At 32.8% G+C, this 27,601-nt stretch overlaps 1 protein-coding gene across 1 annotated transcript in view; it reads right to left on the minus strand.

Moving 5' to 3' along the window:
- LOC108906677 (cationic amino acid transporter 2) overlaps positions 1-18,078 on the minus strand; it is a 132,326-nt gene extending 114,248 nt beyond the window's left edge. Inside the window, exon 1 of the mRNA XM_018710000.1 lies at positions 17,932-18,078. Coding sequence (XP_018565516.1) covers positions 17,932-18,078 — 147 coding nt within the window. The remainder of the gene's footprint in view (positions 1-17,931) is intronic.
- Between the last annotated feature and the right edge of the window lie 9,523 nt (positions 18,079-27,601).

Here is a 27,601-nt window from a genome sequence, read left to right on the forward strand (position 1 = left end):
CCAGGTGCATCGAGTGTACGAAGTGGTCGGTTATACGTCAAATACTAACCTGGCGAGCTTGATCGTAAAACAGAAAGCGCCTCCAAAAAACAAGTAAACAACAGTGGCGCGTACAGAGGTAAAATGTAGTACATATGTGGAAATTAAAAAACAAATTGAATCTATAATAAATTACATTTAAAATAAATAGTTTATGAGAATAAAGGAATTTTTGTAGGAACAAGGGTGCCAGACGTGAACTGATCCCTTCGTCCCTTCATAATGTATAAAGAAATTATACAATTTCTAAAACCCTTAAAAGCGTATGGCACTGGATCCCTTGACAGGCAATGATTTATTACTTTGCATCCAATATGATCCTACTATAACTACTTTTTTACAAATCTTACAACTATCTTTCCAAATAGCTACCTTTCTTTTATTAAAAATTTTCTTATTTCTTTTTTGTTGCCGTTTTATCTTAATTTTTTAGATGTCTTTCCGAAGTCAGTTGAACATGTATAAAAACTCTAAGCAATAAAATTTAATGAGTTTCATAGGCGTCTTTAAAAAAAGTTTTCTGTTAAAGGTAAAAAATTATAATAATTTGTATATAATGTGTAGAAAATTTCTTATATACAGGGTGTCCGGTAACTACGGGAAAAAATATAGGGTTATATAGAGCAGGTCAAACGAGTGCTAGTACTTCATATAAACTTTTTACCTAGGTGCCATTGTTGAGGAGTTATTGTCACTCAAAGTAAGAAGTTGAAAAATTAATATTGCCCATAATTTCTAAAGGGTTACTTTAATTAACTGACCTGCACTATATAACCCTTTATTTTTTCCCCGTAGTTACCGGACACCCTGTATGTTCATTTATCAATAACATATTAATTATTTATGTCCTCAAACAATTTTATTATATTGATGGTAAATTTCGTTTTGTCCCATTTCAAAAGGTCTCCAAAATGCCATGTTGTATTTATTAGTAAACAAAATAACCCTCTTATTTCTCCCTTTCGCAATTATTGTAATATGAATGATTAATAGAAGATGCCTATGATAAATTAAAATTACCTAAATCACCAAATTCCACATTGCTGCCTGCACTGCTAGACCATTTGTCGACAACTGAATTTATGACCAGGTCGCCCAGTGCGGCTGTGTTTGTGCCGTGTTTGCCCACACGTTCATTCCTCAACTGGGCGACCAGACCAGTATATGAATATGGTTAAATAAATATGGGAACAACTTTTTCAAATATTTCTGCTGCGTTATCGACCGAATCTGGTACATACTGCCAACCTCTTGCTTCTTCAGTTGAGATCGGAAAGACTATACCAGTGTAATATTTTCTGCAATGGTTTACTGAAATTTAATCTTTCTGATATGGAAATTCTAGTTATTACATGCTGTGCTATGAAAGTTTGAATTTTTTATATCAAAAGTCCAGTATACTCGTATGTCTAAATCTTTGGAAAAATTAAATTCAACATTGTTCATCATCTCTCAACAAAAGTGTCTAATTAATATCCCTGTTTATTTACAAAATATATAACTTTTTTGTATTTATAGTTGGATGCCGAATTTTTATTTTGAATTTTTATTTAAAATAAACTTTCCTATTATATCACTTTAAATTTGCATATATTATTTTAGCTCATTTATTGCATGTGCAGGTGATGTTTGACTTTCTGTATTAAATTATCATTTTGGTTTCGGTTTAATTTTAATCGCTTTTCGTAATGTAAAAGAGTTAGGTAAACAAAAATATAATAAATCTGTAGCTGCTCGCAAAACTCAACAAGCCCAAAATTAAGAAAAATGGGTTGATATTAAAAATTATTTCACAAACGTGATCTATTACAAGTAACTAGTCCTTGATAATTTTGGAGCAAAAGTTAACTAGGTACTCTTTTATAATCCTAGTAGGTAAATCGGGTTTTGTAAATCCATATTTTTTTTTACTAAAAGTTCACATGTCCAAAACCATTTTTTTAAGATAACATCCAAACTAAGATTATAATGTTGTTAATATTTCATTCACTTACTATGAAAAATGTATCGTACCTAAATTATTTCTTGTATTTAATATAAATTATTTTATAATTTCTCTCAAATCAATTACGTTGGACTTGTAAAATTTTGCGCGCAAGCTACAGAAATGCTGTTGCATTGCAATTTAGTAAACTAATAGAGATATAATACTTCTTAAAGGATGAATGACGTTTTACCTATACAGTGTTAATGAATTCATTAATCTTTTGTCATTTTATTATCTAAAACGTATATGAATATTTAAAAACGTTATATTAATAGCTTTCCGACTTTAAAAGGCTATGCTATGTCAATTATGTAAATCATTTACCTCCCCCTCGGAATTCTGATTAGGGTTTCCCACCGCAAATTACATATTATGTTGACAGAATTTCCAACGCAAAATATTCTCCTTACGGCAGCTATGCGTACACTCGCCGTATTTTGTTTAGGGGAAGGATATATTTTCCTCTCTAAAAAATGTGCGAAGAGCTCGTTTTCATAGCAGAACGTGTAACATTATTTACTTTGCTTATATTTTATGCTTGATTAAATTGTATTTTTCATTCCAACGTGGCATATTGATACTCTATCTCTTTCTCTCATCTCCTAAATCTACATATTTTCCGTAGATTGTATAAATTAAAACCTAATATGCATACTTCAACTCTCGGGGTTAGGGTAAAGTTAAGTATATTATTGTTTTTGTGTAATATGGCAAGTGATTTTTTTTGTGAATTACTTTAATCAGTTAAGTCCTTTTTAATAAATTTAATTTCAGAATATAACTTATAAGATAAATAGTGCTGCAAATGCAATTGTATGTTGTAGATGTCAGAACAAAGAATCATTTGATTTTCTTTTTTGGTACAATACAGAGAGTTCAATAACGGCGGGTCAAAATGCAGAACCGTTTTCCTCTGCAAATTTAGGAGTATTTTTTTATATAAACATTTGCCTTTGCTTTTGACATATGTCATTAAAATTTTATATCTGTAGATATTTTATGTACAAATGAAGATAATGAGGCGACATTTTGTTTACAAAATTCATAAATAAATTGGTGTTTCACCTGAAAAATCAAATCTTACAATTAGCCTAAGTAGATAAGAGGTATAAATTTTTATCACAAGAGCTTACTTTTTATCGGATATACAAGTGGAAGCTAATCCGTCAAGTAGTACGCGAAGATTATCTGAACAGTTTAACATAAGTCATCAAAATGTTTGAAGGGTTTTGCACACAAATTTACTTTATCTGTACCACATTCAACGCGTGCAACCACTGTTGCCAAGAGATCTTCCTGCACCATTAGATTATTGTCGATGGTTTCTCCAAAAAACTGCGCAGAATCCCAACTTTACGTCTAAAATTCTGTTCACAGATGAGGCAACTTTTTCACGGGATGCCATCATAAACTTCCACAATAATCATTTTTGGAACTATGAAAATCCCCATGTTATTGGAGAACGTGGATTTCAGCAGCAGTTTTCGGTGAATGTGTGGGCAGGAGTTATTGGTGATCATGTCATCGGACCGCATTTTCTTCCTCCTCGACTGAATGGTGAGACTTACAGACAGTTTCTAGCTGAAACATTGCCTGGTCTGTTAGAAGATGTACTACTAGCAACCAGAAATGACATGTGGTTTATGCACGACGGGGCATCTTGCTGCTCGCCAACATCTCAATGACACTTTTGCTCAGCGATGGATAGGTCGGGGAGGACCTCAGCCGTGGCCAATACGATCTCCAGACCTAAATCCTCTGGACTATTTCTTTTGGGGACATCTGAAGTCCCTTGTTTATGCAACGCCAGTTGTAGATGAAAATGATTTAAGAAACAGAATTGTAAATTCTTGTAATGTCATACGCAACACTCACTCTTAATTCAATTTTTATGATATTTCCAGCTCAAGTAAGTTTAAATGCGTTTTTCATGGAAACGGTTGCTTCTAGCTACTTCATTATTGGCGTCCTCAAAAGAATACACCTAAATTGACCACAGCTTTGAATTTGTCATTCCAAAAAACCCCGTGTATGAAATTTCATTAAATTATTTCGAATCAGTCGAAAGATATTTAAGAAAATGCGATTTATTTTCCCAACTTTGACACCCTGTACTCGGTAACGAAGTACTTGCGGACCGATATTCATATGCACTTTTTTGCTTAAAATATGACAAGGAATCACCCCTTGAAATTAAAGTCATCACTTAAGATACACCCTGTATAGTGGGTATTAATTCCGAATGGAACATTTTTATACCAACCTTTAGAATTTATGTTTGTCCAAAAGGGATTTGGAGTTAAAAAAAGTCTTTTCTAAGAGTAATTTTAACATTGTAACTTTTATCGTTCTTATTTTTTGTGCTGACTGTCAATTTTTTTTATCTGCCTTGTGCTGTCTTTGAAAATATTGAATTGTATTCGATTCTAACTGTTGGGATTATTTTCACTTTTAAAATGGTAAAATTTTACAGTTTGTAGGCTCTTCTCCCCTCCAAACCAATTCATAAGGAGCTATATGAAAGAATCTTTTTTGTAATGCCTCTGAAATTAAGGCAGTCGAACTTCTAACACCCTGTATAATTGGTCTCCATATCTACGATTTAATGTTATTTGTGGATTGTGGAATTGTTTTTTCTAATTTGTTCAGTCGAAATTTTTCTATAACGACTCATATTATGTATATTTTATCAACTACTCACACTTTCAACAATATCTACTTAATAATTATTGAAACGACAGTTTAGTTTAGAGGAACAAGAGTTTTTATTGGTGATAAAAAGCTGCGCACTTTTTATTGCTGTCAAAGTGACAAAAACGTCACTAATTATATACACATTTTTATATGGGAGTTAAACTTTAGCACCCTTTAGCTAAAGCCGAGAGCTAAAGGTAAATGTTTATGCAAAAAAAATATTCTTAAATTTGAATGAAAAATTCTTATTTTTTAAACCCTGCGTTTTAATACTGTGAAATCAGAACAGTAGAAAGTGGAAAATATCACTTTTTTTTACTTTTAAACGACCTGTTGACATTGCAACTGCACGATCATTATAATATCCCGGAGCTGGTGAAATGGATGGGAATAACACCATATGGAATCTATTTGCGGATGAATAGAAGCACTTGCAGCAGAGAAAATTAAATCATGACGTCTGTTTCCGTACATTTTAAATAAAAAGCTAATTGTCTGAACTATTTAAAGTCCTCGTTAAAACATTTTTTTCAGGAAATTCAACAGAGTTTCAGTAATAACTGAATTTAAATGAAAGGTTTGAAATAACAAACTTTTATTTACAAAAGTGAAAAGTACAGTGTTTTCAACACGCTAAGTAAACATGGAGGTAGAATTGGTAAAGCAAAATAATTTTTAGGGGAGAAGCAAAATTCGTATAGGAAAGTTCAATTAGTCGCAATGTTTTTGTTGGAAATTATGGAAAGTAATAACCAAGTTATAAAAAAAGCAAGTCGTAATTGAATTGTTGTTTAAAAAGGATTGAACAATAACTTCCTGCCAAAAGGATCAATTAAGGATTGATTATATAAACTTAGTTTTGTTTAACCAAAACCACACTAAGAAAGTATATAACTGAAAGTCCAGTGAAAACTCAATTAATTGTTTGGAATTTTATAAAAGATATCTAGCACTATGACTAGAACAGGCCAAGTCAGCTGACTTTAGGCAATGCGAGATGGGAAGGTTACGAACCAGGTAGTAGGTAGAAATACCATTGCCCAGTAAAATTGCACAGTGCTTAAAATAGCCGGATCCCTCATCTTATACCGGATACTTATTCCGAATAAAACCATTATTCTGGCAAACCAAGGAATAGATATTATAGGTCTTAAAATTCACGGTGGGTGGCGTTCGTCCTCTGTAACTGAAAGATATATCGAAAATTCTGTGTAAAACAAAAATTAATTTTCAAACAAGATTTTACATGGAAAATCTCGAGTAAATTCTGGTGACAGAAAGTGATATCGCAGTCCAGAGTGTTATTACAAAATGTGCAGAAACTATAGTATCCTCAGAAGAGAACGGTGGTTTATATCCGAATTCTATTGCTCCAATAATGGTTCAAATTGTAATTTTAATTTTCTCTTTAAATTTTTAAAATTCTAAATTTATTTATTAGATTACTTACCGTCTTCTGATCTGTCCCGATCGCTAGTTTGTAAACGTCACTTACAAATGTTTCAACAAATTCAGTGAAGGTGTCAAATTACCTGAACGTACAAAAAAATTGATTTATTTTATCCAATCTAATCGAATTTCTACAACAGTTGCCGGATTTATCACATAAACAATTTCTTCTGATTTTTTTCATCAAGAAGAGAAAGATAGTATATCTGGATGAGCATTGCTTCTCTGTTTCTATCGTATTTCGAGGCTTACGGTTACACATATTCCATGGTGTAGTTAAGTATACATTGTCCTAAAGTCTTCCGAGTAGTAACTTTCCCGGTGTACACGTACTAGTAGGGGAATTTCTAAACCTAAACTACTATATATTCATCACTAGCGTAGAATACAGGTGCACAATGTTCTGCGTTCTGGAAGACACTCGCATTTGTAAGGGTCGCGGTTAGGGTAAGCCATAAAAAGAAATGGAACCAAAACGACAGTTGGGAAGGGTTGGGGAAAAGGGAAAATTGCTTCCAAATGTTACTTATTTAGTACAGGTGTTGCTGGAATTGGAAGAGCGTGTCGGCACGAACTAGTGTTGGGTTGTTTTGAAATTTGTTTTAATGAGAGAAATAATCTACAGGTATGGTTAGTTATAATATGTATTAACTTCTCGTGAAGTTTAATAATATAAAAATAAGCTATATTCTTTACAGATTAGGACATATGTGATTATAAAACTAGTTTTTCTATGGCTGCAGTCCATAATACCAGGGAACACTATACCAACGAGAAGCGACAGAATCGGCTGTTCCTTTGATGTTTTGTGGTCACCTGGTCGATCGATTTGACAGAAACACAATCGTTTACACTGAGAGAAGTTACACTTTTGAATAGATGTACACTGAACGAACTGCTTCAGTATCAAACATTGTTCATATAATACAAGGAAAACTGTGGTAAAATGTAGACAAATTAGGTATAATATATAAAAAAAAAAATAAAACAAGATGTTTTACAATATTTTTATTAAACAGATATAATATTTTTCTGCAATATGTATCTGAAATAGTTTTTTAAAAATAGGTACCTGACAATAACTTCTTTGGGACACTCTTCCACAATGTTTGCCTCTAGCTCTTCTTGCCCATTTCTAAGTTGGGGAAACTGTATAGGTATTCCGTTTGGCAATAAGGTTATTCTTACATTCCCTTTACCAATATATTTGGTTTCGAAATGGTGTTCACAAAGCCTATAATTCTTATATACATCCACAATCCTAGGCAATAAATCGAGTCTATTGCAAGTTTCTATCCACACTCGAGCACTGCAAACAAAAATAAAAATTCTCCTAAATGTATTCTCTATACTTATGCAATACTATATTACAAGAAAACATACCACATTATTTTAAAAATAGGTAGGTACTTAAAATAATAATAATAATAATTACCTTTCTAATCCTTACCTAATCTCAGAAGGGTTAATCCTTCACCAGTTTTGGATGAACAATCGCGAAAAGCACAATAATAACCATGCATTTTATTGATTTCAAGTTGATTCTAATTGTAAATGAAAACGAAATACAATACAAATAAATCCACTATCAATTAACATTATACAAAACACAACTGTCCACCGCCAAAAAACTATTACTCGTTTCTTCTAATTATATTTGGCGGCGCTGACAGCCACTGACAACTGACAACAACACAACCCAATTCGCGCATGCGCATACGAAAACTGTTAACGCAGAAAGCCTTGCTGTCGCTTCTCGCTGATATATGTTCTCTGATAATACGCTGCTCCACCCAAGTTACTGTGTACAAACTAGATAATCTCTTATAGCTGTTTTACATTGACAGTTTATTGATGATAATAAATTGACGAAGTTCTTCATGAATTAATTCATGAATTTATTGGTAAACAGTGTGGTTTTACACTGCTACAGACTTTGTCAAGTTTTTTGACGTATGAATCAGTTCTACCAATGAATCAAAGAAGCAAATAAATTTCAAAAATGTCACCTTTCCACTCATAATTGTAGTGATACAACAGCGGTACCGTTCTGACACATATTATATAAATATTAATTTTTGTTAAGTAACAAATCAGTAAAAACAATGCAAAACTAGTACGACGCCACAAATCTGTTGGGTTGGTACTTCTGAACTTCACGAAGAAATTGACGAAAATTAGAACATGCTCTAATTCGTCAAGAACTTGATGAATAAATTCATGAAGTTATTTGACAGCAGATTTGGTGCATAACACTTGTCCAATTTCTTGATGAAACGACTTCATGAATTAATTGATCAATAAATTGTCAATGTAGAACAGCTATTACACAACTTAAAATACGACGAAAAAGTTATATAAGTGTGACATAATGCACATTGTGTAAAAGTGTGTGTCAGCATGTATGATGATTTTATCAACAATCACCTTATAATAGGACTTTTATCCACACATATCAACCGTCTAAAGTCCACTAGTGGAATAAAGTAACTTTATTTCACTAGTAGAATAATGAAAAAATAATAAATCTATAATAAATTGTATCCACTTAAAAATAATAAACATTCTTGCGTCGATCAAATGCTACTTAAAACACTTATACAATAAATAACTATTATCTTCGTGTTGGGCAATATTTTTCTACAATCATGTTTCAAAATTATTAAGTTATAAAAGAGATTAATTTATTTTGTCTAAAGGCGCGTTCTCACGAGTCAAATTTAGTTGGTCGATTTTAGTTAGTAAAAGTTGAATGCGACTTGAATCAGTTTTGGTTCATACATTTCGACTGAAATCGATCAAACCGTTTCAGTGTTACAATGGCTTTGAAGGTAGCGGTACACGAAGTGGCGCATACTATAACAGTTATGTTACAAGGAGAACTGCGAACAATTCAAGTATTAACAATCGTTGAAGGCGTCGTTTTTTTGGTGAGACAGTGGATCTTGAGACGAAACCGATCGGGAGCTTCGGAGACATTCGTAAAGAAACTACCGTTAGAGGATAGTGAAGGATATAGAAAAAATTTGAGAATGTCTTAAGAAAAATTTTAGGAATTGCTATTGAAAGTCCAGTGCCGCATAAAAAAAACGTAACACAGTGATGCAACAAGCTATTTTACAACGGCTAAGGCTGCAAGTAACATTAAGATAGTTAGCTACAAGATATTTATTTTCAACACTCGCTTCCATATCTGAAAACGTCTCTAACTAATCTAAGTTGTTCAAAGCAAATCATTAGCTAACATAAACCATCAATCAAACTCAGTAACACAATTGAAGTATGGATCTATGATTGAAATGAAATTAATATGTCGAAGATTTAAGTTTTTCTGCGTTACGGCATAATTAAGCCACGTGTCAGAACGCTACTTAATTAACTTAGAGCTAGTACGATTGATTGCACTGATTAATTCTACATAGGTACACTTTCTGTGATCATTTTCCAGTTCCCAACGAGTTGTCTGTGGGGGAAAAGCTAATTAATATGGGTTCACAGGAAATCGATAAAATTAACAATTAGAACGTTAACGTAAACGAGCAGCAAGAAGGAGAGAACATTAATTAAGATAATTTTAGATCGGTAAAGACGCAAGACAAAGAAAAATAACATGTGCTTACGCGTAAAATAGCAGTCGCTAGGAAGTTGCCATGATTAACGGTTAAGGTAAACTTCCGACGTCGGTAGTACGCGGCAGGGGGCAGCGGCATATGGCAACGATTTGTTGTAGTGAATCTCCCCCCCCCCCCTTTCATTAATTACAAATGGCGTTGCCATCTGCCGCTGTCACCTGTGGCGTGTAACCGAAATCGGAAGTCCAGTTTTAGAATCAACATCGCTAAATACAAAATTGGGCAGTAAATGTCTGAACCATCTTAGAATTATGAAAATACTGTCTTGAATCATAATTTCAATTATTATCAACTAATGAAGTTTTATTTTTTTTGCCGTAAAATCTTTGTTTTTGCAAAAATTATATTAATTAGAAATTGAAAGCATGTATGAATAATAAATATTGAAAAATCTCTAATGTAATAATAATGAATTTTGCTAATCTAATTTTCGTATTTTTCTTAGATTTTGGAGTAAAATCCTCAATATTTTTATAACAGTAATGTGTAATAATCTGAATGAAGTTTGTATATCAATATAATAATGAATAAACTTAAATTAAAAATAAAAACTATACAGGGTGTTAATGAACTTATGTCAAAAATTTAAAGTGATGAAAAAGGAGGAAGAACTGAGTTAACCGATGTCACAAACTTGTATCGGGGGGTTACATAGAAAAAAGCTAATTAAAAATGTTTTTAAAACTGTTTTGGAACTGCTGGAAATACATGTATTTTACCGCGGCGATTACTTACAAAAAATTCAGTAACACTTTTTACGAGTTTGTAGGTTTCTTATGAAGCCGGACTGTATTCGAAAGTCAGTTTGTAATACATTATTGTAGTGATTGCTGTGCTGTTTTTCGAGAGTACACACATAGCCGTATTTCCAAGTCGTTTGAAAATTACGCATTTATTTAGCAATCGCGAATATTATGATATGCTCATAATTTATGGCGAAGCAAGCGAATATGCCCAAAGAGCTTGTCAAGTGTACAGTGCAAGATATCCTGAACGACGGGCTCCCGCACTGCGAATACTTGTCGCTGTATGTAAAGAGTTTTGGACACCGGTGAAGTATAACCGCGTCGTGGTCACGACGGTGGCCCAGCGCGACTACTAAGAATCTTAAATGTCGAGGAGATGATATTAGATCTCGTCGGAGAAGATCCGCATCGTAGCACCAGAAATATCGCACAACAAGTAAATATTTCGCATCCTATTTATTCAACAATTCGTATTACAAATAACAATACTCCAAATCAGCAAATAACCGTCCGTCCCCTTGAATTACTCTCGACGATCTGATCTGACCAGGGCCCGAGAACTTATACTTGAAAATATGGGGACACTGGGAACCACGTGACTTGAGATGGATATACAAGTTGGGGAAAGAGTCTATAGATGTCACCACAAAGATTTTGTAGAATAAATTTTGACAATTGCAATTATGAATCATTTGTTTAAGTTTATTGTTGGTTAGGTTTGGCGAGTGCTGGTGTGTGTTTTATTTGTGTTTTTAGTGTGTTTTATTAGATATGCTTTATGTTAATGATTTCGCGAAAATAGTTGATGACGCTTGTTTAACAATGTATGCTGATGATACATCTCTACTAATTTCTCATGTAATAGATGAGTCGTTACAAGTCAAGTGCAATAATATACTTAATGACGTCGCTAATTGGTACGTAGCAAATTCCCTTTATTTTAACGTCAATAAAACTCATTACATAAGATTTCATAATTGGCAGAAGCAGTGTGCAGGGCTAGATCTAAACATCAATGATATCTCTATTTCTAAATGTAAGAGTGCTAAGTTTCTGGGTTTGCAACTGGACGATTCCCTAAATTGGAAGGAACAATGTAATAATTTAACATCAAAACTACATTCACTGTGTTATCTTTTTCGAAATTTGAAGCGTGTACTACCGTGGGAAACAGTCATGGGCCTGTATCATGCACAAGTCAGTTCTAGGCTGAGATATGGTATAATATTTTGGGGAAATTCCGTAAATGCGAAAAGTGTATTTGTGGCACAAAAACGTATTCTTAGATATATAGCAGGTGTAACAAGTCGACAATCTTGTAAAAATATTTTTAAGGAATATAAAATATTAACGCTTCCGAGTCTTTACATCTTTGAATTATGTGTTTTCTTTTTCAATAACAAAAATCATTTTAACAAAGTATGTGCTTTGCATACATATAAAACTAGACAATGGAATACTTTTTGTGTGCCTTATAGTAATTATAATGTGTCTGTAAAGTCTCCTTTCGTGTTTGGACCCAGGGTGTTTAATAACTTGCCCTTGGAAATAAAAATGATTGAAAATCTCGGTAGGTTTAAATCTAAGTTAAAATATTATTTAATTGACAAATGTATATATAACATTACTGAATTCTTTTAGTATAAGTATTTATGGCTTTTATCTTCCCTTTTTTGTATTATTGACTATTCCCATACTTTATTGTAAAGTCTTTAAGGAAAATAAAGGTTATTTATTTATTTATATTTCATTCACATTTATTTATATAACATAATAATGACTGATCATCATATAATCACATTTTTTTATTAATAAAATTTTTTTTTTTTTTTAATAAAAAATGTGATCAGAGGTAGGTAGTTTTTTTTTTGGATATCAACACAACGAAAAATTTAAAGTTGCATAATAAATCTCTATTACAAGAATTAATCAAAGATTGGTTTAGTAAAATTATTTACTTGTAATATTTTTTTATTCACCGTGAAAGCTAATACAATATAGAAAGCACTGAAACTCTATAATCATTTTCACTCTTTTTTTTTCAAAATATGTACTGAAATTTGAAATTTTTTCAACAAACATTTTAAAAAGTTACAGTATCAAAATTATTTCTTATTTTAAGTAGGAAGACTATTAGAGCATTTAAAAGTGTCTTTAATGCTTGAGTGATTTTAATGCTTTTTATCAAATGTACTTATTTTCTCATGGTGACAAAAAAAATTATCTACGTGAAAATTATTTTACAAAATCAATTTCTGAGTAATCTGTGTAGGGTGAGATTTGTTATGTAATTTTAAATTTAGAGACAGCAAAATAACTAAAACAAATATTGAGTAGGTAGGTATATAGTTGTAGAGCGTACAATTAGATGGCGCTTGCATCTTCTACCGGCTACAGGTAATTTAACTGACTGTATTACCGATAATTCCTAGAAAAGGAAAGCACTAGAAGTTGGAGAAAGTGTCAACAGTTAGCGCTGTTAATGACCACGAAATCTGTTCAAGTTTCCTATCTATAGTATCATTTATCTAGGGATCTGACGGTCTCCGGATTGTCCCCTCTTTCGCACACTCCCTCTCCCGGCACCCCCGCACACTTTCGCGGCACATTTTGAAAACCCCTACAACGTGTTCAAGCGCTTACACCTGAAGATTTTCTTATACGTCGAGGTTTTTGCTTCAGGAACAAGCAAGAAATCCTCAATTTACAGCGCAAATACTTATTACAGATGAAGCATGTTTCAGTCGAAAAGGTGTACGTAACGTCCACAACACTCACCATTGGATTAACGAAAATCCACACGAAATACGTCGCGGTGTCTTTCAGTAACAGTTTTCAGTGAACATGTGGGCCGGTATCGTTAATGACACTTTAATAGGACCTTTTGAATTGCCTAGACGCTTAGACGGCGTTTCATATGTAGATTCTTTGAAAAATCGCTTGCCGGAGTTGTTGCTCACTTTTTTCGGAGAGAGCGCGACTTTCTAAACATTACTTTTCCCGACCGCTGGATAGGCCGCGGCAGCCTAGTTAGATGCCCCCACCCCGGTCCCCGGACCTTACCTCTTTAGACTTCGTTTTGTGGGGATATGTGAAAAGTATTGTGTATTTTACGGTAGCTCGTGACGTCGACCTACAGCGACATCGTATAGCCGAAGCTTGTAATACGATTCGAGAGGACGTGGCAATGTTGTAATGCGTGCGAGCAAATTGGATACGTCGCGCTGAAGCCTGTGTGCAAGCAAATGGTGGGTAGGTACATCTTCTATGAAAATCTGCAGTTCTCAAAAGGTGGCTCCTTGCAATGTTGAGGTAAATCAGATTTTAAAATTACATTTACTCAACACAAATCCGCGTATTTACCTCATTTTGACATAACAGATATACACCAAAAATATTTGAGATAAGTTCATTAACACCCTGTATAAACATGGTTAATATTTCCATGACACGACTAATAGTAAGTAACAGAAAACTCTGAAGGTGCTAAATGGGTATTAAATCACCAAAAAGTCAGGAAAATTAAAGTGATTTGGCATGGAATGCCCGATATACACATATACGCGATATTTCGATTCAAAAAAGAAGTAGATATAGTCTTTCCGAAGTCAGTTAAAAAAACGCCTAGCAATAAAATTTAATGAGTTTCATAGGTGTCCCTAAAAAAGTTTTCTGCTAAAGGTAAAAAGTAATAAAAATTGTCACATGTGTAGAAAATTTCTAATATACCTATGTTCATTTGGCCAATAACATATTTTAATTATTTATGTCCTCAATTTTCTTTATATAAATTATAAATTGTCTGCCGAATTATGTCATGTCATCGATATTTTTAAATTTCTGTTTTCGCTTCCTCTTTTCGCAATGATATAACGTCTTGTTTTGTAACATGAAAAATTGTGGACACTGAAACTTTAGTTAACATGTAAATTCTATTTATAATTTCATTACCTATCTGATTTTTCATTTTCTTCCTTTTTTAAACATACGTAAATATTTAAAATAAGACGCTGATATTGAACATGTAAATCTTTATTTTTACGTCTATTAATTCAGTATTGTCTGGTAGTATTTCGCTTTGTTCCGTTTCAAAAGCTTTCCGAAATGCCATGTTGCAATAATATTAGTAAACAAAATACCCGTTATTTCTCTCTTTCGTAATTGTAATATGAATGATTAATAGAAGGTGCCTATAACAAATTAAAATTACCTGAATCACACCAAATTCAGCATTGCTGCACTGCAGTGCTAGGCAATTTGTCGACAACTGAAATTTATGGCCGATCGCCCAGTCCGGCTGTGTTTGTTCGCCGTTTGCCGCTTCAACTGGTCGACCAGACCTGTATATGGGTATGACTAAGTAAATATGGGAACAAGTTTTTTAAATATTTCAATGCCGAGTTTCCGCGTAGCGACCGAACCTGATACATATCGCCTAGCTTTTTGGTCTTCAATTGAGATCGAAAAGACTATACCTACATTAATATTTATAAAAAAAATTGAAAGACGACAATTACAGTATATCTTGAAAATTTTTAGTTTACTATTTGCATTTGTTCAATTTTTTCGCATGAATGCAATAAACTTTTTGAATTACATTTTTAATGCCACACAGCTTTGTATATTTTCTATAAGTTCTTTCTTCTATAACTCCAATGAATGCAATTACTCTCAGAGAGATTTCCACAATAACGTGAATTGTCATTGGTTTGGAGGCAGATACCTACTGCTAGTATAATGTACCAGAATAGCGGAATGAATACGGTGTTGGCGTACAATGTAAAATTAACGCTCGACAGTTATTCGCCCAGGGGAAATTTGGAGTGGGCTTCATCTATAATGTACATAAATAACTTTCGCGATAATATCGTTTCGGAACAGTTTATTTCAAATATGTTGGGAAGGGTATACAGAAAATTCGATGTCGGTTTGCATGTGCGATTTGGAAAATGTACTCAAACAAATAATTAACTTGAAAAAATGTATTATATGGTTTTTAAAACATAAAATTGTACCTCTTTCTGAAATCATCCTTATTTAAAACAAAGTAATAATTCTTTTCAGTTTTGGGATATATTTTCCTTTATTTTGGAGGAGTTGAAAATAAAACAGTATAAAAAGAATATTTTAGTGACTGTTATAAATAAAGAACCAAAGTTCCCTTGAAAAATATTTTCGATTAGCCCCTTAGGGCTCAAATGAATCTGGTCTCCAATTTTTCATAGTCCTTAGTTATTCAAAATTTGAATTATTCTAAGGGATACAACCATCCTGCAACGCAACACTTCTTTGTATATGACACGTTTCTGGTAGTAAACCAATTATCTACAGATTCTGGATTTGCCAACGTTAACCCTCATTGAGCACGTATGGTATATTATCTGTTGGTTTCTGTTACGATTATCCAAAGCCCCCAATCATCATTAAATCAGAATGAGCTTAAACTAGTTGGAATGGCTTAAAACTAGACAAGAAGCAAATTGCTTTTAAGCGCTTATAGCCCCCTGACGACCAAAATGAATTCATGCAATTTTCATTTTAATAAAAGTAACTTAGGATTCATTTAAAATGCTGATGACATTTTTCCGAATTATGCTGAAAATTATGTTTACCTACTTAGTTATTGGTTCGAAGTTTTGAATAGTCAAAGTAATAAATTAACATGGATGTATGTCAATACAGATAGGACTGTTGGTGTTAAAATTTCTGTACTTTTGTAAAAATTGACTTGAATAGGAAATTTAGAAAATTGATTTGATCCTGATAATATTTATTTTTTGCACTTTGATTAACTGGGTAAGCTTGTTTCTATATTTTCTTAATTCACTCGTGTTTTCATGTGACAGATTGATTATATGTAATCCTTTTAAATATATCTTCGTTCTTTTGATTTTGTATAAACTTATAACCAATTTTTCGTCTTTTGGTTCGTTCTGTAATAATTTTTGCTTATTAAGACAGCAGTAAGAGCTAATAATATCAGTATTTTTTTGTAGGATAAAGGGTTTGTAAAATTGCAGAGTAATTTTTAATAAAGAAAATAAGAATGTGTATCATATATCGTGACTTATAATTCACAAAAATATGATCACTAGCTTTTAGCTACAGATATGTAGAAAATATAGTGTTTGGTAAGTCGTAGCATTCCTTGCAGGAGGTTGTAGTACAACTGATTTGTGATATATTTCCTCAATATACCAATATACCATATTCCAAAAATGGTTAGTTTCTGATCTACAGGGTGATGAAGTTTTAATAAAAAAATGCAAATTTATAAATATTGCGGAAACCTCAGAATATTTTAACGAAATTTTACAAGCTTTGACAATTAACAACAATACATGTTTTACGATAAAAAATATTGTTTTTATTTTCACCAGAGGCGTACGCACAGGCACGTCTTTGGATATTTTTAAAGAAAAAAATGCCACTGATTTTTCTTAAAATAAAAATTATTTTTCAATTCCTTGTTCAATTTGGAAGAGAAAAGGTATCTCGACTGTTTTTCTTATGACACGGTTTTGAGTAAAAAAAATAAAATCGATTTATTGCATGGCGTAATCCGGTTTCAATAATTTGAAGACTAGCAGAAATTCAGCTTTTTTTGTACCAATTTTATTATAAAAAATTATTATTATTCCTCGCAGTTAATAACATCAGTCTAAAAATTTTTTATCAGTTTTTAGATTCACTATGCATTATATCTAAACAGAAATTAGCAAGTTGGCTGTGCACTCGTTTTTATTGTTATTTGACAAAATTAATAACAGCTGCCACTTTGAGTGTTTGAGTGTGAAGCAGTTAAATGCATAATTTCTGCTATTTTTCAAATTTCAACAATATTTTTATCGTAAAACATGTATTGTTGTTAACTGTCAAAGACTGTAAAATTTCATTAAAATATTCTGAGCGGTTTTCGAAATATTTATAAATTTATATTTTTTTATTAAAACTTTAACACCCTGTAGATCGGAAACTAAGCGTTTTCGGAATATGGTAAATTAAGGAAATATATCACAAATCGCTTGTACTATAACTTCTTGCAAGGAATGCATCGACTTACTAAACACCCTGTATAATATGTAGATATTGTAGATATAACTATGCAGATAAAGTAGGTAAAGACAGGCACAATTAAAGTTTTATATATTCGAAATTAACACCGATATGGGTGGGGATAATGCCATGATAATTTTTTCGATATCATGATGTGTTACATTTTTTAAATTTAGATCCCTTAGAAACGATACGTTCGATCGATTCGCAGTAATCCGACTAAAAAATTTAAATTCAATTAAACATCCCGGAATATCCGAGGGGTAAAAAATTTTACACATTAATCAAATCAGTTCTTGTACATATGAAAAAGTTGCCATTTACGTACCGTCAGTTTCATTTTCCGATCATCCGGCCTTGGTTGCGTCTGTTCCTGTAAATTCTCTACGTTTTTCGTCCGGATGAGCTTGCTGAAAAGGACCAACCCGTCCCTACGGAGGGTCTCCGTGTCCACTGACCACATACCCAGCTTCATTCTGAAAAAGAAAAAAATATATAATCATGACATTCGTTCCCTTTAAATCGTGTTGTCCTTAATCCTGAAAATTTACTGAACCGTTTATCCAGATTCTAACACGTGTCATGTGTAGTGTTGTGGAATGTTAGGGTCATCTACATATGAAATCCAAATCTACAACAAATAAAAATTACTATACTGTGCGTAGCAGTAATGCCGCATGTATACACAGGGTGATTCATTAACAATGGGAAAGTCGAAAGCTGAAGATACTACATGTGAAATGGTGACTATTGGCGCAAACATGCCTTATCGGAAAGTTGATAGTTTCGGAAATACAGGGTGTGGAAAGTTAAAATTTTAAACAGCCTTTTTGCGATTATTCTGAAAATATGTAGGTTAGGAACTTGAAAATTTGTGAAACTATATTCTTTTAGGCGGCGAATAAGATGCGTGTTGTAATTTCAGCATTGCTAATAGAGGGAGCCACTTACGACCAATTTTACCGAAAATTTAGTTAATAACTTTTTACCCTGTATATTTAACATGAAACTTAATTCAACACCTGAAAGAGCTATCATTTTTCCATTAATTGTGTACTCTTGTTTCATTTCGTATCTCGATCCGTTTTCGAGAAAAATCGATTTAACGAACACTATGTTTTGATAATATGAGAAATTAAAAACGAAACAAACCAAGTGTTTCTTCGTGTTATTACAACAATTAAGAATAAAACAAATAAAATACGTAATTATGATTTAAAGTAATTATTCGAAGAATCCACCTTTGACACTGATACACATTACACGTTTTCTGAGAGATCTTCGAGTTTGAAACAACATATTATTGGGATTGCGTCTGACTTCGTGGCAGCGATTTGTATTCTTTGCCACAACTCTTCACACGAGCCAATAGATTCTTTGTAAACTATATCTTTCATTCGAGACCAAATAGAAAAATCAAGAGGATTGAAGTCCGGACTTCTGGATGGCCAAGCAAAAATGCTTGGATGGCCAATCCAGCGATTTGGAAAAACTGTATCTAAATATGCACGCACTCGTCAAGAAAAATGCGTTGGAGCTCCGTCGTGCATGAACCACATGTCTCTTCTTAAATAAAGTGGAACTTCTTCAAGCCGTGGAAGCATTTTTACTTGGCCACCCAGTCCGAACTTCAATCCTCTTCCTTTTTCTACTTGGAAGAATCTATTGGTTCGTGTGAAGAGTTGTGGCAAAGAATACAAATCGCTGCCAACGAAGTCAAACGCAATCCCAATATGTTGTTTCAAACTCGAAGATCTCTCAGAAAACGTTGTGTAAAGTGTGTAAATTTCAACGGTGGATTCTTCGAACACTGACTTTAAATCATTATTACGAAATTCATTTGTTTTATTGTTAATTGTTGTAATAACACGAAGAAACACTTGGTTTGTTTCGTTTTTAATTTCTCGTATTATTAAAACATAGTGTTCGTTAAATCGATTTTTCTCGAAAACGGATCGAGATACCGAAATGAAACAAGAATACACAATTAATGGAAAAATGATTGCTCTTTCAGGTTTTGAATCAAGTTTCATGTTAGACATACAGGGTAAAAAGTTATTAACTAAATTTTCGGTAAAATTGGTGGTAAGTGGCGCCCTCTATGAGCAATGCTGAAATTACAACACGCATCTTATTCGTCGCCTAAAAAAAATATAGTTTCACAAATGTTCAAGTTCCTAACATACATATCTTCAGAATAATCGCAAAAAAACGATTTAAAATTTTAACTTTCAACACCCTGTATTTCCGAAACTATCAACTTTCGGATAAGGCATGTTTGCGCCAATGGTCAATATTTCACATATAGTGTCTTCAGCTTTCGATTTTCCCATTGTTAATGAATCACCCTGTATAAAAGGAAGACACGAACTACCATATAATTTTTTACAATTTTTTTACAAGAATCACTTTCATTCATATAAAGTAAAATAAAACACAAGTAAAGATTTATAGTCCCCCTTATTCTAGGAACTCACTCCATAATCTTCCATGCAGAATAAGGGGGTGGGTTAAGGGGGGATACAGGCAACCAATAAATTGCTATTAGGAAAAGGTTAGGAAACCAAAACGATGTTACCCAATATGAGTGTCAGGGTATGAAGGACATTGGGGTCATTAGAAACCTCAAAAATAAAAGCAAGAAATCTGTGCACAAGGCAAAGAAGTTCTGAAAAGGACATCGAAGAAGTGGATGGTGGATTTACTGTACAAAATCGATAAAGCTAACAGTAGAACTATTAACCGGACATCATTAGCCTACTATAAGACAGACTTTTAGGTTATGCCAAGAGGAAAACGACACCATAGTATCACAGTTGGACAAGGATATGCGATCTACTGAAGAAAAGGACCGGAAACTGGATTAAGAAGGAGCTACTGACAATGTTGTAGAACATTCATAGTAGCTCCCTCTAAGATCTCTCTAATCTCATAGAGGTCTATTATTATAAATAGTTATGTAGAAAAGAATGGTAGTGCAGTCTTAGAAGCTTACAAAAGCATTTTAATGAAACCAAATCGCTTAAGTTTTGAAAGGAAGGGTTTGGAAAGTTACAACAGCCAGAAAGAACAACTTGATATATAACCATTACTTTTATACTTAAATTAATTTAAATTTCTTTCTTTTTTGCGAATAAAATTTGAAAAATCAGGAAAGTGTTGGACAATCGTAATTAAAGAGTCGTAAATGGAAAGCAATTCTTCAATAGATCCATACCAAAATTTAGGTATATACCAATATTTAGACCATGTATTCTGTACTATTAGAAGTAGAGATAGACTCATAACCTTATTTAAAGTGTAAATATAAAGTGTTATATAAATTATATTATTATTATTAGTAATATTATTATTGTATTTTCTGTTTTTATTTCAAACGCAATGGAATTAAAGTCAAATCTATAATTTTAACGTGATGATTCTGTATAGTATATCTTAACAAATACAATATTAAATTAAAAGAGACAGTATCTGCTAACTAACAGGATCCGCAGCATTGTCCTAAGGGGGTTATGAAAGGATAACCGGAACAAGATTACAATATTGTACACAATATTAGTGACGGAAAATTCGCGTGTCACACGAAAAGTCAATTTATAGCGAAAATAATCCTAAAGCTTATCCGTGCCAGTAAAATTGTAACAAGTGTCGATTATCATCAGGAATAAAATTTGTTAATAAAATGTGTTTCTCATGAATCGAATCTTAATCGAAATTGAAATTTATTGGTAGCTCTTCTTCTTGACATTCTTTTTCTTGTAAGGCAAATTATGGTTAGAATAAAGAACAGTTTTTTTTAGCTTTTTTATCTTTTTTTAGTTTTAATATTAATAGCTTTTATTAATAATTAAAAGAAAAATCATGTTAGGAGATTTCGTAAACTTTAATTTAGGATTAGAAACGTCAAGCAGTTGAAAGTCAAATATAAAATTTGTATTTTACCTAAAATTAGAGTAAAAGACTGTATTAGTAATCAGGTTCATGTTATTTTTACGGATTTGCTATTTAAATTTTGCTGTTGCTGTAAAAGGCTGTAACATACCTAAGTAAATGAAGAATTAATTTGTCCACCCCTGGAACGTAAAAAAGTAGTGAATTTTTAGAAGAATACTTGCAAACGAGTGCCAAATTTAGATTTGGTAGTCATAAATTATACAATTTCATCAAAACACGATCAATTGCATCGCTTTTCGAATGGTTCTCTATTCGAACGGCAATATCACTAATCCAAATAAAGAGATTAATACAACTAAAGATTCTCAAAACGTTTGAATATTCTAATAACAAACTATTCGGACAAGAATTTAAAAAGGTTATTGAATTTTTTTAAATTGTTGTAGTACTTATCCAAAACGAGAAAATTCCCATAGCAACCAATGCGGAATCTACGTGTATTGTCCAATTTTATGATGTCACAAACAAATAATTAGTGGTTTCAGAAATGCATAATTACAATTTCAATTCAAATAATTGCAGTAATTATTTCCATTATTGTTAAACAAAGTTTTGTAATATATGCTATAATTAAGCCGTGTATTAAATTAATTTAATTGATGCAGGTTGACTGTGTTTACCTAATTTTATAAACAATTTTCAATTTATCTAATGAACTGCATATAATTATGTAGCTCCATTTCCATAGATGGATATACATACAGGGTGGTGCAACCAAGATGGGATGGAAGATTACGCCTGAACGACGAAGAATAATGAAATAATTTTAACCTTTTTAGATTGGGGAGGAATTTGATTGATTTGGGGGTAGTTTTTCAAGTTTAAGCGCCATTTTCTCTAAAACTATAAACTTTAGACTCATCAACCATTATATCAAAAACATCGTAGTAATGGGTAGAATTTATTTTAGGATTCAAATACAGGGTGTTACATTTAAAAAACATATGTTTGGTTTGCTACGAACTTTTGTGTGCACCCTGTATAATGAAAATATTTTTAGAATATGGATCTCTTAACTATGCACCTCGTGACAAAAAAATATTTCATAATTCCTCGTCGTTCAGGCGTAATCTTCCACCCCATCTTGGTTGCACCAGCGTGTATACATATGCATCCATCCTCTCAATTTTTAGGAATCATTTTACAAAAAAGTTCTTTTGTTTGTTTACGCATTGTACTAAAATACATAAAAAAACAGTAAAGGGTACTGTCGAAAAATTTTTTTCCGCAAAGTTAATTTGAGTAAACTAAATAAGAATCTAAATCGACATTTTGCCTGGAATTTCTAATCGTGGTCATATACGGAACATTCACGTAATATCCACAAATAGTGCCATTGAACATTAAGAGTAATTTTATTTCTACAATATGCTTTTACAGAATATATTTTTACCATTATATAGGACATCGATCAATTCACTTCACGGCTTCACTGTTTCCAGAAAGGATCGTAATTTAACACCTTTAAATCTGCAAATGCGATAAGTAATGACCAAGCAGGAAGAATCAGTGTGCGTAAAGGTCCCGAAGGAATTTTCCTAGACCTTTCGTTCTCAGCCACCGGTGATTCATCTTTGCTCCTTTTATCGCCCGTGTCAAAGGAATTTACCAAATTAAATTTTAATAGAAACGGTCGCTGTACTTCATATATTTTTAAAAATCATACATTCTACTTCAGTGGAATACAGCCTATGAAATGTTTAGTGAATAAGGTATAGATATTGTTAAAAAAATTAAACCGTCATATTTTAAGATTGAATGAAAAAACAAGCTGCTTGAAGTCATTGAGTTCTGAATCATTCTACATATTCTTACTGTCTCAAGTTACTTATTTGTGGCATAGTTTACCGTTTCTCTACTTTTATATTTTGATATTTTATCACCTGTTAAATAAATAAATTAAAAAACCCGAAAGGATTAGTCAACGGTTATTTTTATGAACAAGTTTAGCCTAATCAGAAATCTCACACTTAAAAATGACAAATTAAAAAATACAATCGCTTTATGATGCACTTCATTAGTAAATATTAAAAATAATTAAAAATAAAACATTATTCTCAGTTTTGAAAACGAAAACAGTTTGATTGTCGAAACGTTAAAAACTTATTGAACTAAGTTATAAAGTGATACATTTTTTACTCTATTTTAGGAGGTATTAAGATAATTCAAACAAATTCCAATTTTTCTGCCTTATCAAATGAAGTCAAAAAATGTTCTTCGATACCAGAAATCTACAGTATGTCCACGGTTAGAGCGGAAAAGAGAGAAAATATTTTTATTTTTCATTTTACGATTGATTAAAATATTTGCTTATATTTAAAATGCGGTTGTCATGTAGAACTTTCATCTTGCATGTACAGGGTGATCAGATTATCGGTAAATATAAAATTCAAGGATAAACTGCATTTGTTTTTAAAAATACAGGAAAGTTGCTTAGAATTGAAATTTATATTATAATTTTATTTCGTGTATGAATCTGCCTACTTTGATAGAAACGTACAATAAAAATTTTTTATTCATTTTACGAGAAAAGGGCATTCTTGATTAAAATTTTTGCTTGTCTCCTCTGTAACCGTATGTTCTTGGATTGTTTAAGTGCTAGTGACGATTTTTCTGAAATACTTTGGATAAGCTGTAGGACAAAAAATTGATGGAAAGCATTAAAAATCTACTAATGTCTGAGAATAAAATAATTTTGAATTACTTTTTAGTAGCAGAAAACATTGTTACAAAAATTCACACAATTGTTCAAAAAATTGCGAAAAGCACAAATTTCATACAATTCGTTGGTAAAAATTTCACAGCTATAAAAATAATAACAATATAACTCGACACAATTCATAACAATTTATTTCCCTTATAACGCTATGGACACAATATTACATATTTTAAATTATTATTATTTTATTGTGTTAAAAATGCTTATACATTTAGTTTACTGTAGTATTATGGTATCTTAATTTTTCAAAACCTAAAGATTCACAATCAGTATTTCTGCAAACATGAGTCTTGAGAGCTGCAAAATGTAAAACAATTTCGACGCAGAATAAACTCGGCCTATTGTATGAAGTTAAGGCGTTAATCAATAACGCTTTAAGTTGCTTTTTCATTCATTCGTGACGACTTGAAATTGGCGTTCCCATAAAATATCAAGTTACTGTATTTTTACGTCGCAGTCCATTCAGTCTTACGTGCCTTGTTAGGAATTCTACTACTGGTACGGTCATTAATCAATATGGAGCTTTACGCATTAAATTTGTCACGCCTGACGCAGTACAAAAAACTAAGAATAGAGCTGTTGAGATTGTTTTTCTTTGTGAATAGACAAGTTGTTTACAATTTGTTTCTGTTAGAAAAAAATCTAAAATTCATGGTTTTTAGTTGAAATGAATCTATATTGTTATCCTTATTGTTACGTTGGTGGCTAGAGTGGAAGTCGAAGCTTATTGCGCTCAGTTACAATATACAGATGTCAACATGTTTATAAATACATGATGCTAATATACAAAATTTAAATAAATAAAACATGTAAAAGAAAAATAATAACTCGGTAAAAAGATTTCGTATGGACTAAATTTAGATAATGATCTAGTCTAGATATGAAGGAAACAAACAGTTTGGCAAGAAATACTGTCTTGTATGGATGTGAAATCACCATGTACTCTCTAGAGACTACAGATATAAGCGTGCAAGACGTGTTTCATAACGCTTAAGCCCAACGGGGTTGGTTGGTTAAGTCCCACACTACCGCGGCTTTACCAGGCCTATTGTGCGTCTCACTACTCAGTCCTATTCAGCAAGTATTTTTGTTCTTTTTACAAAGTCCAAAAGCTTCCTTCCCGACACTTCTTTCAGCTCCTTGGCTCCTGGTAGGGCTTTCCCAGGAACCTCATCCTACTACATGCAAATCTTGAGCACTCGCCCAGGATATGCAGAGTGGTTTCGTCCATCGAGTCACATTCTCGGCAGACCGGACTATCTACAAGGTTTAGTTTGTATAGATGTTTCCTAAAGTGACAGTAACCCGTTATAAGTTCCGTCACTTTCCTGAGCCGAATTTTGTTCAAGCACTCATTTGTTCTTTCCTTCAAAGAACATTCCATAAGTTCCTTCGCATGGTTTTGCCCTGCTCTTGAAGCTCAGTATTTCTTGTGTTTTAACTCACTCCATTTGCCCAAAGCGCTGACCACACTGGGAGATGTGCCACAGAAGGGGCCAATAAGCTTTGTTTCGGAACCCTTCCTAGCAAGTTCATCCCCTTTCCTGTTTCCATCAATGCCTTTATGTCCTAGTAACCAAATTCAGTCTAACTGTATTAATAAGTAGCCAGTTCAGTCTGCATTTGTAAACATTCTCACACAAGTATTGAACTTACCCTGTGTTTATTTAAGACCTTAATTATTTGCAGCTTGACTGTCACATAATATGTTTATAACCCCTACGTACATTCTTTGCTATTATTACGAACATTTCTGCTCGAAATATAGTAACAAACCTTCCAATACTGTAGCTTGTACTCCATCTAGGTCTGAGTCCTGCACCCTTCCCTTTAGCCATTTTGGAGCCGTTCGTATACCATATCAGGCTCCATCTTTCCAGGCTACCAAACGTTTCCTCCCATTTGCTTTAATTATCTATTCGAGTCTCAAATGGCTTGTGGAAGTGAAACCTTGGAACTTATTCCTATTCAGCAAGTAGTTTTGTCTTTTTAACAAAGTCCAAAAGCTTTTTTGCTGATACTTCTCTCAGCTCCTTGGGTTACAAATAGGGTCTCTACAGAAGCGTCATTCTACTACGTGCAAATCCCGGGCACTCGCCTAGAATATAGAATAGAAGTTTCATCGAACGAGTCACATCATCGGCAGACCAGACTGTTTACAAGCTTTAGCTTATGTAGATGTTTCCTAAAGTGACAGTGTCCTGTCACTCTCCTGAGCCAGATTTTATTCAAGCTCAGCAACTTATTTTCTCTTTCCTTCAAAGGATACTCCATGAAATCCTTAGAATGAGTATGTCCTGGCCTTGAAGTCCCGTATCTTCTATGTTCTGTCAAGGTCCATTTTCTCAGAGCCTGCCTGACCACACTGGGAGATATACCGCAGAAGGGCTCCGGACCAATGAACTCCTCTCCAGAGTTGGTTCCGACATAGATGTGTGCAAAATCCTGGAATAGGGACTACCTCTCCAGTATGATTTGATCGGTATGATGCTAACCATGCTTCTCTTTCCACTACTATTTGAAGTCGCCGCCGTTATACCCAAACAGGCCAGTCTGTGGATTTGATTCAGTTTTTCCCTCGTTATGGTCTGTTGTGTTTTTTGTCAGCATGCCACAGCGCCATAGAAAAATCCTAGGTCATACTATCGATGTATGACAAATGTGGAGTTTAGTAGCACGTCTTTGGACATCTAATTCTAGAATGTCATGTTTTAGAACATCAGACAGTTACAGCAAACTCAAGATGCGAATGAATATAAATGTGTTATAAATCTTGGGGAAAGTGTTTCTTTAAAATATCTTCAGTAACAGTCTGCAATCCGCACTGTAAATTGTCTGCTATTAAGGAAAGATCATTAATTTTATGGAATTCAAATTTATCACTTTCTATAAAGTTTTCGTAAGCAGAAATGTACCAAAGTTGAGCTCAATATTCTATTTTACGCTGTCCATACCTACATTGACGAAGTTATTAATATAGTTTTAGATTGAGAAATATTTTATACTTTAAAGCACATATTTAAAGTAAATTAACTTTACTTCTTTGCCTGTCAAGACAATAATTAATTGCAAATCGTGTAATTTATAATTAATGTTTGGAAAACGATTTAGTTTTGTATGTTTTGAATAGGTATTGATCTTGATTATACAGAATAAATGATGCATTCAATTAAAAATTTGTTAGCCAAAAATATTTTAAAGTGCGTAAATTTTTCCACTGTTTATAGCAACTCAAAAAATAACCATTATGCAATCAAGGCAGAAATATATTAATGTATCATGGTTCAATTATGCACTGATATTTGTTTAAAATTATTGTAATCAA

This window comes from Anoplophora glabripennis, unplaced genomic scaffold (genome assembly GCF_000390285.2).
Source record: "Anoplophora glabripennis isolate ALB-LARVAE unplaced genomic scaffold, Agla_2.0 scaffold135, whole genome shotgun sequence".
In the NCBI taxonomy this organism is placed as follows: domain Eukaryota; kingdom Metazoa; phylum Arthropoda; class Insecta; order Coleoptera; family Cerambycidae; genus Anoplophora; species Anoplophora glabripennis.